This window comes from Portunus trituberculatus, chromosome 43, assembly GCF_017591435.1.
Source record: "Portunus trituberculatus isolate SZX2019 chromosome 43, ASM1759143v1, whole genome shotgun sequence".
Taxonomy (NCBI): Eukaryota; Metazoa; Arthropoda; class Malacostraca; order Decapoda; family Portunidae; genus Portunus; species Portunus trituberculatus.
The window spans coordinates 12,591,911-12,604,410 of record NC_059297.1 but is presented as its reverse complement, the minus strand read 5'-3'; the positions used below and the strand labels follow the sequence as shown (position 1 = coordinate 12,604,410).

At 39.6% G+C, this 12,500-nt stretch overlaps 1 protein-coding gene across 2 annotated transcripts in view; it reads right to left on the bottom strand.

The window, feature by feature from the left end:
* LOC123518156 overlaps positions 1 to 11,244 on the bottom strand; it is a 33,364-nt gene extending 22,120 nt beyond the window's left edge. Inside the window, exons 1-2 of one of the 2 annotated variants that reach the window (XM_045278853.1) lie at positions 10,665 to 11,244; positions 804 to 978 (exon numbers count right to left, since the gene is read on the bottom strand). In XM_045278853.1, coding sequence (XP_045134788.1) covers positions 804 to 978; positions 10,665 to 11,122 — 633 coding nt within the window. In that variant the 5' untranslated portion in view covers positions 11,123 to 11,244. Of the gene's footprint in view, positions 1 to 803; positions 979 to 10,544 lie in introns of both variants that reach the window. The other variant, XM_045278852.1, reaches the window with a different exon arrangement.
* Between the last annotated feature and the right edge of the window lie 1,256 nt (positions 11,245 to 12,500).

The following is a 12,500-nucleotide window of genomic DNA, read 5'->3' as shown; positions in this document are numbered from 1 at the left end:
TCGTTTTCATTCAGTCAGAGCACCACAATTAGGAAGCAAATTAAGAACTATGCACTATTTCTTAGAAAGAGCAACCATTTCAGTTAGAGAATATCCAATTTTCTTACTTTTATTTCCAAAGAATTCTTATTTATACACTATATGGCAAAGTCACTTTTTCAACTTTTCTTTTTGTAATAAATCATGAAAATTAAATTTGTATATTTTTACTTTCATCGACCGACAAGATGTTTTCTTTTTCAAACCTGATCAAGTGTAACACAGTAAAAGTAATCCATGTATATATACATATATATATTGTTAAGTACACGCCACGGCTGCGGTTAACTGCTACAGCTCACTAGAGTGTTGTTATTCTGGCAAAATCGCCAACTTCGTTACGGTCAGTACAGTGGGGATTATAAAACACTCCAGAGTCCCCACTACTATAACTCACAGCCGCCGTAACCCTCAGGTTCTTTCAAGGTCGCCAACAGTGTATAATTTCCCCCACTGTAAGGGAATCTCCTCAGCAACTCCTTCTCTTCCTGTACCCAACCAAGTAGAATTTATAAATGGTAGATGTTATGTGTAACAGAGCGAGGCCTTAATACCCCCTAGAGAAACCGCCCACAAGGACAATTCCATCCACTTCTCTATGAAGTATTAATGCCTCTCCGCACGCCTTGTGCACAGACGGTGATGAATCACAGACTGTGACAACACGCGCGGTATATTATATCACTATACTATCTTACAAGTGCTTCCTAATTACTAGCTACTATTACCAGTACTGCTTATACTACAAGAACTGCCATCACTACCTCTGGGTCAGCAGGTGCAGGGGAGCAGCGACTGGATGATGAGGAGGATGAGGGTGTGAGGGGGCGTGTGTCCCCAGGAGCAGCCAAACCTATGTTGATGAGGATCTCTCCAAGAACATCCTCGGGCTCATCCTCACTCTGCCGCAGCATTGAGTACACCACCCGTGGATACCGGCTGTTGGATATGATAAGTATGTATGCTGCTAGAGTTTGAGGAAAAGGGTGGGAGGAAGGAAGAGAGGGAAGGTGGGGTCGGGTGGGGTTAGAGAGAGAGAGAGAGAGAGAGAGAGAGAGAGAGAGAGAGAGAGAGAGAGAGAGAGAGAGAGAGAGAGAGAGAGAGAGAGAGAGAGAGAGAGAAGAGATTCATTACTTTTATTCAATGTATATGATTAATATAAAAAGATTGTGAAAAGACATCACCCAAGAGCCAGTCTTATCACATAGAAGTTGGAATGGATACTACAGGAGAACAGAATAAACAGAAGGAAAAAGAGGTGTGAAAACATTGGTTATTTATGAGAATGTGTCACAGAAGCCTGGGTATGCACAGTATTTATGAAAGAGTGTTAATAAAGTGTATGGTAAAGTCTGCAAGATTAGAGAATACCAGACATTTCAAGACCAGATCATGTACACATAGTGTACAGACAGAAGTTCCTCTTTTCCAAGATGGCAAGTCCCAGTTCTCCACCATAGGGATAACCCAGGTGGATTCCCCTAGGTTTGGAGGGTTATGTATCAGGGTGCCCAGAGAATCTTTTCTCACCAGTGTGATGAGTCCTCACAATCTGCCAGTCAGTGAATATTCACTGAGGAACTCCTAGATATATGGTGACAGAGTCTCCTCCGTCAGCCCAAGGGCGTGAGGGACTGAGAGATTATGGTCTTGCCAAGTGTCAGATGACACAGTCATTGGATCACCACTGTCCTTCCCCTGAACCTAGGTCACTGGCTGGCGACGGGAATTGATGAGGACATGGGGGTGTTCATTGAGAAGCTTGAAATGCAGAAAGGTCCACTTGCTGCTCCATTACTTCCTGGCTCAAACAATGCTGGGCTCCATCTGTAAAGCTTTTTTTACAATTATGACTCCTGTAGGGGGGACGGGCAGTCATGTTGGCATCTGTGGGCACTGCTGCCTCACATTGTTTCTTACAATGATGCTGGCCACTTACCAGTACTGTGTGGATCACCTGGGACATCTTCACATTCATGCTGGCTAATCAAAGAGGTAATCAGAACCTGAAGATCCTAATACTCCTGCAGAGCAGCGTATAACAAGTAGAGCTGCTTCAACTTCCTGCTGCAACTTATTGTCTCTTATGGTGTTGGGCACTGGTGTGGCATGACATGTGGAATGGTTTCATCTCGTCGCAAAGTGACTCCACTTCCTGCTGCAGCTTGTTGTCCTTTAAGGTGTTGGGTGCAAGGGGCTGGGGATGACGTAGAACATCTGGCATGGTATGAGGACTGGACGAGGGACTGTCTCAATCCTTTGGGCCAGTATGGTACGCAGTTTCCCAGCACATGGGTGGGGATGGTGGATGGAAGGAAGGATGGCCAGGTATCAGGTGGGAATTGGCCCAAGCATTTTAGTAGCTGCTGCCTGGGGCAGTGGAGATGTCAGGTGAATGGCAGGTGCTAAAGGTTGACCTGATCTGATATTGGCCTCCCTGTGTAAGGGAAGGGATAGGCTACTGAGGTGAGGTCTCAGGGAGACTGTGCATGGCTGGAGGCAAAGGACTAATCCGATTCCTAGGCTTTGGTGACACGTGTTCCAAGTCTAACAGAACATTTCACACTCCATGTATTGTATTCCAACTTACAGTTGGCACATTTAGCTATGACTCTCTCCCCACTCATTATGCACTCCTTGCATTCTTTCAAGTCATCATTCTCTGCACAGTAGTCACAATGAATGTTGTGGTTGCACTGCCTCTCACTGTATCCGACCTCTGGCATTTGCTACAGAATGTTGGTTTCCTTAAGAAATGTTTCACCTTGCACACATCACTCAAGGAAAGCTGAGTGTCACATGGCAATCACTTACTTCCTGGGCTCCTCCTCCATGAGGTAGGTGTTTTCTTTATTGCCCCAAGAATTGAGGAGTGTTCCTCTATATTACTCAAAGGGATAAAGTGGAGACAAATCTGAATGATTACCTTGGTGCAAATGCCATTCCCAGTGATGTCCATCAGCTTCATTATGATGCCTTCTGTCAGGAATCTGGCAGTCTCTCTGTCCTGTATCACATCAATGATGGTCTTAATGACCAGTTTATGCTGCACAGAGAAGTTCTGGTGGCAATAGGGAACATCTGCTATCAATATTGCCTGATCCCTGGACAACACTCGCGGAGGGAAGGTGAGGGGAAACGGGCCACCTGAGATCATATGATTGAATTAGCAAAAATGTAGACTTGCACTTTTGTCACTGTCGAGTCTGCTCTTTTTTTTCTTTCTTTTCTTCATAAGCATAAATTTTCTACAGTCATCACTGGCCTCCATTGTGACCACCACTTCATATCTTCAAGGCCACTTCACACTCTTACTAAAATCCAGTAACTCAGTTGGTGTTTTATGCATGTCATGGTAGATCGATTCAGTAGCTGCCGACAAGTCATATGATGGGTCAGCACAGGACTTAACAAGAGAGACAGATAGAAGGTAAGAGAGGTAGAAGGATTTGACAACACAGACCGGTCATGGATCAGGAGAGAGAGAGAGAGAGAGAGAGAGAGAGAGAGAGAGAGAGAGAGAGAGAGAGAGAGAGAGAGAGAGAGAGAGAGAGAGAGAGAGAGAGAGAGAGAGAGAGAGAGAGAACTGTGGAAACATAAGGAGAGGGACAAAGTATCTATCGTATAAAGATCTTAGAAACAATCATCATAGTAGTAATGTAATGGCAACAATAGATTTCTGAGGCTTTTATGTTTATATGAAAGATTCCCTTATCCCTTAACCACATCATTGCAGTGAGTTATAATACACCAGAGGAATAAAACTTGTGTTGTGAGGTTCTAGGTCAGTTTGATACAGGACACTAAGCTACCAACAATCTTGATACCGGAGAATTTGTTACTAGGACAATTTACTATTGTGTCATTTTGCTACCAGTGTATATAATAAAACACATTGATAAATGAAATTTATTAATGAAATATTCCAAAAACAAATCTTATTTCTTATTTAGTCTATTATCAGATATAATATCTATTTACTTAAAAGATTAAGTAAAAAAGTATGTAACACTGTTATTTAGTCTATTATCAGATACATTCAAAGTATTTTCTTTTTAAAAAGATGAAGTTAAAAGTGTAGTAATATATATAGTACTATGTTAGTGAACCAATATCTACCTTGGTCTCTCCTGAATACAAGTTTTTGTAGCTTGTACTCATTTCCACATGTCCTATCTGACTACTATATATTGTAGGGAAATGACATAGTAGCAAACTGTCCTGGTAACGAATTCTCCGGTAACGACATAGGGCTGATTCACACTACACAGTTCATCTCAGTACAGTTATGTTCCGTTTGCGTTCCATCAAAATGTCTTTGTTCACACCATACGTCTAAAATGCAGTAGGTATGTCTGCGTGCAGCTACTGTTCCGACAAGGCAATTACTCTTCTTTTAGATGAAGATTATAGGAACACAACTGTCAAAGGAAAAGGAAATAAGAGGGAGAATTTTGGACTCTCTACAAAGAATTAAACATACAAAAGGTTACGATGCATGTCAGGAACGGATCAACGTCGTAACTCGAGGATTCCCTGAATATATATATATATATATATATATATATATATATATATATATATATATATATATATGTATATATATATATACACACACACTTAACCCTTGGCTATCGCGCCCAATTGGGGCCGAAATAGCATTGCTATAGCCAAAAACGCGATAGCCGAATTGATCTTGGCGGGAAGGCGGTTTTGGCCAATGAGCGCTCAGATATCCCATGACGTCATGGCTGGGCACGCGATAGCAGGCATCTGAGGTTGCGATAATGAAATTTTAGCAGCTTTTCATGGGTGCATGATAGCAATAAAACGTGATAGCGGAAGTCGCGATAGCCGAGGGTTGACTGTATATATATATATATATATATATATATATATATATATATATATATATATATATATATATATATATATACACTAAAGTCCCGGGCAACGTCGGTCTCAAGTTACGTCAAACTCGTAGTTACGTCAGTCCACTATAAGGCAATTTAAGATAAAAAAAAATTGAAAATTTATAAATTGTAAAGCGCGAAATTTATTGTTATTGTTGGTGGTTACCCGTCACACCGCCCACCTCACGCTTGAATACAATAACACCTTGCCTCAGTTCCACCACACCGTCGCCCCTGGCAAGAGCGTTATCCTACTTCTGCGTTTACTGACTCAAGTTCTTAGTATCTTGCTCAATGGCACCAAAGAGAAAACTCCTTAGTGACAGCAGTGATGCTAAAAAAAGGAAAACCATTACACTACAAGAAAAAGAGGACGTAATTAAAGACATGAGAAGGGAGGCAGCAGCTGTGTGTGAGGGAGTGAAGAAGAAAATGGGAAGCCCATTACCATGACAACGGGGAGGTTCACGACCTTGAGGGTTCGCACACCCATCACAACAATATCAACTCCGGAGCCTTCGCCTGGGCCACACGACACTCGCAGCTCACTTGCACCGTCTGCGCCTGTCTGCTGATCCCTATTGCCCTTTCCTATTGCATTTCCTGCCCCGCTGCCCACGCTTCTACTCCCACCGCACTGCACTACGCTCCCAGCTGTCTGCCCTGGGCGTCACAACATTCGACCTGCCCACCCTCCTGGCGGCCTCAGGGCCACCCCTCTCGGCAACCTGCAGTCCTTAGCGTTCGTGGCCCTAATCAACAACAAAAACAAACTTGTGTTTCATATTCCTATATAGTTGTAAATAATATAACAATATAACCTTTAACTTACCTGAATGACCATAAACAATGATTGGTTGAAAATTCGATAATATGCTTTGAAATGTACGGAAACTCGAGTTACGTACAAAATCGACTTATGTCATGTTTCAGGAACGTAACTCTGACGTAAACCGAGACCTTACTGTATATATATATATATATATATATATATATATATATATATATATATATATATATATATATATATACACACACACACACACACACGCACACACGTATATATACACAGGTAACTCTTGATTTATGCGTGTTTGATTTATGCGTTTTTGTCAATACACAACCGAAAAAATATTATAATTAATTAAATTTGCGCAATCAGTTTGCTTATACGCAATTTGGCCCAACCGCATTTTCAAACTGAGAGCCAGACGCAATTTCAAACTGCGCACCAGAGTTCCACAGCTAGCCAATTGGTGGGAGCTCCGCTGCCATGGACACACTCTTCTGCTAAACAGTGATGCAAAATGAATTTTCCAAGAAAAAGTGCCAGACCACCATGCTGCAGTTTTTCAAGACAACACCAGTGGAAGATGTAGTACCAAAAGAGGATGTGGAAGATCCCATGGAAGTGGAGGAAGCAGAGGAAACGCAGGTGGATGATGACGTCCTTGACTAGGAGGTGGACAGCAACGGCGTGTGCTTGTGAGGGGTGAAGACATTGGCATCCTGCATTTATTTTTTTACTAGTGTTTACTTTTATACTGTAGGGTTATTCTTGATAAGTGGATTTTTGATAAAAAGAAAAGCTCAGATGAAGATGGTGAATGACTGTGGTGTGAGTGGTGAAGGCAGAGTCGCAGTGAGTGTTGTGTTTACATATTCTTTGATTTGTTGTTTTCTCTATCATTTTTTGCTTTCTCTTATTATATTTTGCTTTTCCCTTTACTTTAAATACACTTCTAGTATTTAGAATGGTAAATAATAAAAACACGCGTTGTCTACCGTCGTCTGTCTTCTGGCAAGCGCTCACAAAACAACATTATATTCCAGCTACTATTATCTATTATCTACACTTATGTTTAGTAATTAATTATGTATGTTTTGCAATTTAATTGCATATTTATTTCAAGTCAATTGGGGTATTTTGCATTTTGTTCTGCTCGCTGGAATGAATTAACAGGGTTTCAGTAAATTTAAATGAGAATTAATAACTCATGATACAAGTAACTTCAAGTTACTAGGTAGGGGCTGGAACCAATTAAACTCGTATCTAGAGGTACCATTATGTTTCAGATTTACGTAAATGACATTCACAATGGGATAAACAGTTACATTAATTTATTCACTGATGATGCAAAGCTGCTAAGAGTTATCAAAACCCGGGAGGACCGTGCTGTTACAGAAAGATATAAACAAGATCTATGAGTGGAGTAAGAAGTGGAAATTGGAGTTTAATGCCAAGAAATGTCACATAATGGAACTACCAAATAGCAAAAGAAGACTGGTATGGAACTATCTGATGGGAGAGGAACAAATAATAAAGACTAAAGAGGAAAAAGGTCTGGAAGTGATTATACAGGAAAATCTGAACCCTAAAACACATAAGTAAGATATTTGGATTATCATGTAAAATGTTGACTAATATAAGAGTGGCATTTCAATTCATGGACAAAGATATGATGGAAAAAATTATCGCTAGCATGATACATCCAGAGCTGGAATATGCAGCAGTGGTGTGGTCTCCGAACTCTAAAAAAGATATGAGAAGATTAGAACAGATACAGAAGATTGTTACAAAGACGGTCCCAAAACTAAAGGACCTAACATATGAAGAACGGCTGAAAGAAATGGGACTACCAACTTTACAAGATAGTAGATAACGAGGAGATCTGATAATGTAAAAGATAGTCAATGACATTGAAAAGATAGACAAAGAAGACCTGGTGCTGGTGACAGAAAAAAATAGGACAAGAGATCATGTAAAGAAGATCAGGATGAGGCAGTGTGTGAAGGATATTGGAAAATACAGTTTTCCACACAGAATGGTGAAGAGGAATGCACTGAGTTATGTTGTTACAGCACACAATGTGCATAACTTTAAGGAAAAACTGGATAAATGGAAACATGGAGACAGGACACTATGGGCCGTATGCTCGTCTCACGATGTTTCCCTACCTTGTGGTGATGCCAGATCACACCCAACGTTGAAACTCGCTTATCTGGTAACACTGTCATCTAGAGCTTTCGGTTATTGAAAATCGGCGTCCTTGACATTTTGTATATGCCAGTATATATGCTTTTCCTTATCAAAAATAGCCACTATAGTAAATGCTATGATGCTTTTATTAACTTACTTGAATGAATAGACACATAAGTAGACATACTTTGCCGAATGCTTTGTTATGGTACCGGAGTAGCGTGCGACATGTGCACGTTCTCGCTCCCGCGGAATTTGAGCCTTGAGGAGATAAAAGATTCCCCATTAGCTAGTGTTTTTTAGCTGAAAACGAGTGACTCCCCTCTTTCTCATTGAAGGGAGACCTGTCGTTGTGTCTAAACGACGAGCTCCCAGTATACAGAACAACAAGAAGGCCTGGGAGGAAATAACGCCAGCATTATGCAGAAATAGGTTTCCCCCAGCTAAGAATATGATGTGATCTAGATTTAAACATCATGAAAACACAAAATGTAATAGTATTCTTCTCATAACTACCTTACTAATAGTCAACACCCATTCTCTTCCTCATTTCACCTCATTTATTTGTTTAGTGATGCACTAATCAGACATTTCATCAGCCACACTTTATTCTGTGATCTATATTTTACCAACATGAAAACAAAAAAATGTAATACTACTCATGTATGGATCATGTTTTGATATAGATATTGTACATATGCACACTTATCTATTATGTATTTATCTTTTTTCCTTGGATTATTTTTTTTGCCTTCTGGGACACTTCTATATTTTTCACATGTAGAGGATATATTTTATTTGAAACAAATATATAATAAAAAGATCATTTATTGGCAATGAACAGAGACACACATGATGAACCTACATGAACAAAACAAAAAATGCACACATACATATAAATTGTTTTAGGAATTTACCTACAATGTAGGTTGAAGTTTTACAGGGCCTGGGCTTTATGCTCGTGTGGCCCCGTCTCCATATCTACACTTATCCAATCTTACTTTAAAAGTATGCACACTCGTTGCAGACACTACTTTTTCATTTAAACTGTTCCACGTCTCAATACATCTCTGGGGGAAACTATATTTTTCAATATCTCAGACATCTTCCTTTTCTCAGCTTTTTACTGTGCGATCTTGTGCTTCGGATGTCATATTCTTCTCTCAGGATCAGTTTCTCATTATCCACTTGGTCCATTCCGTTGATCAATTTATAAACTTGTATCAGGTCTCCTCTCTCCCTTCTCTGTTCCAGGGTTGGTAGATCCATAGCCTTTAGTCTCTCCTCATATGTCATCCCTTCAAATTCTGGAACCATTCTTGTAGCCATTTTTTGTAGTCTCTCCAATTTCCTTATGTGTTTCTTTTTATGAGGGGTCCACACTACTCCTGCATATTCCAATCTGGGTCTTATTATAGTACTTATCAATTTCTTCATCATTTCTTTGTCCATGTAGTGAAATGCTATTCCAATATTCCTTAGCAAATTATATGTTTCTCTAAAAATTCTATCAATATGGCTTACTGGTTGATTGTTTTCTTCCATCATCACTCCTAAGTCCTTTTCCTTTTTAACTTTCTCCAGTTCTACTCCATCTCCCATCTTATAGATTCCCACGGGTCGTCTTTCACTCTTTCCCATTTCCATGACATGGCTTTTGTTCACACTGAATTCCATTTCCCACTTTTTACTCCATTCCCAGATCTTATTTAGGTCTTCTTGCAGTGTGTGTGTGTGTGTGTGTGTGTGTGTGTGTGTGTGTGTGTGTGTGTGTGTGTGTTTACACTTATTTGTTATTTTATTGGTATATAATGACAAAAAAAAAATAGCATGTCTAGATATACATTTTTCTCTTATATTCTGTATTGGTATATTTGTGGCTGTTCTCGTTGCTGATTAAGTACGTACACACACACACACACATTTAAATTCTGGAACCATTCTTGTAGCCATTTTTTGTAGTCTCTCTAATTTTCTTATGTGTTTCTTTTTATGGGGAGTCCACACAACTCTTGCATATTCCAATCTAGGTCTTATTTTAGTACACCGACAGCAAGTGCTGGGTGACTCCCAACTCAAGCTCAAGCTCAAATGACCTGGTGCCGGAGTGACCTGATGCTGGAGTGACTTGTTTGAGAGAGAGAGAGAGAGAGAGAGAGAGAGAGAGAGAGAGAGAGAGAGAGAGAGAGAGAGAGGAGTGGGGGCATGTTAGAGGCTTACAACATGGTCAAAATGACTATGCATAAAGTAGATTTGCAAACTTAAGTTATATTAATGAAAGATCAACTCCCTACTGAATGAAGTATACGCATGTACTAAGCTGAAGCAGCAGGTGAAGAGAGCTAGCCAAAGCCTTAGGAGCAACATATGTATAGAATTGAATGATTATGGTGCTGTGCCACCATAGTCGTCATTATACTGTTTTGACTATGAACCTCACCGTGCCAGTCATCTACACCCCTTGTGTCAAGAATCCCAAGTATGTGGTAAATGAATAAATAAGTCAACTGGTATATTTAACCCAACTTATTGTTACTGATTATTAAATACGAAGACAAGCATTGTGAAACACTAACGATAATAAACAAGACCATTAGGTACAGCACACTCACCCCGTACCCATGTTTTCCCTCCACTTGTGAATGAAGCAAATCACCATGACGAACAGCGCGCCGGCGATCACCACAGAGATGAGCAGCAAAGCCAAGGTGCCTGCTAAGGAAGTAGCTGACCTCAACTGTTCTGCTGTGGCTGATGAGGACGAGGACGAGGGTGGCAATCCCCTTATAATTGCCGACACACCACCATCACCACCGCTGCCACCACCCTGCACACTTGTGTTCCTTTTGCTCGCCGCCTCCGTGACAGGTGCCTCTCCGTCACTACTGTTCTTGACACTGCTGCCCACGTGCCTATGCGAGTTTTCCGCCTCCTGTTGGCTGTCCGTGCCGTCGTCTGTCGTTAAAAGTATCTTCCTAGCTGTGTCAGCTGCAGGAAGGGTGGAACTGGGAGCTGTGACATTGCCAATATCGGAAGCGGTGGCTAGTCTGTCAGAGATGGGGCCCTTAGAGTGCACCGGAGACTTGCCCTTGGCACTGACAACACACACATTGGTACAACACACCCACACAACCAAGGAGAGACACGCACTCGCCTGTCTCCACGCCATCTTGACATCGGAATGGTTCATTGCCGCGGAAGCGCGGCTGTAGAGGGATGGGGGGGAGGGGAAGAGAGGATTGGTGTGGGAGCTGCCAGTGCCCGACTCGCGTGTTTTGTTTTGTTTTTCACGTCCCTTCTGGATGCTCGTCCCGCATGATTCTCTGTATACGTTGTGATGACTACATCTTGAGGACTGAAACTAAGTCTGGATGACTGCAAAATACATATAAGAAATTAGATGCTTTCGTAATTCAGGTCTTGGTTAATTTATCAATTCACAGTCATATCGCATCCGTAGTACATGCATGAGATTACTCTAATACAAGACTTGTATTCTATGTTTGTGATAAGATCTCGATCTCTGTCGGCGGCATAACACTATGATAGTAAAAGAGGATAGGTGATGGAAATTAATTCCGATTTTAATCAAGTTATACAGAGGTTTGTGGCAAGCATATCCAGTCGATATCAGCACATGCGCGGCTAAGCGATGACCGAGCTAGCTACTCCTCCCAGACTTTTATTATTGACTTATGTGTATGTAATTTACTATTTGCTGCATATACACTTCATATTATCATTAGGACCATCCTGAGACTGAGATCACAATGATAACGTGATGATTGCCATCCAGAGTGGAAATGGTAGAATGAAAGTTATTTTGCTTACCTTAGCCAAAAAATATTTGAAACACTCGTTTTTACCATTGCAAAAAGTCCACAAAAAACAATAAGCCAAGGTTTTTGTTCATTCATTAACGATATAATATATATATATATATATATATATATATATATATATATATATATATATATATATATATATATATATATATATATATATATATATATATATATATATATATATATATATATATATATATATATATATATATATATATATATATATATATATATATATATATATATATATATATATATATATATATATATATATATATATATATATATATATATATATATATATATATATATATATATATATATATAAATAAATAAATAAATATATATATATATATATATATATATATATATATATATATATATATATATATATATATATATATGTATATATATATACTAAAGCGGTGAGGTATAGGACTCCGAGCTCATAAAAAATAATCATCTATCACTGTGAACCATCTATCACTGAGCCTGCGTTCTCCGCTCCCCTTTGATGTAAAAAAAAAAAGTCCTTAATTACTCATGATGTATGTAAATTGTATGTTTTCTTTTCTTTTCCTTTTTTTTTTTTTTTTTTACTGAAAGCTGCAGTCCCAGATATAATCTAGCGATCTCGTCACAAAAAAGGACATAAAAAGATAAAGAATAAGGGAAGCTGCAAGAAACCACCAGTATGAGGTAGTCCGTGCATATGAACTTTGG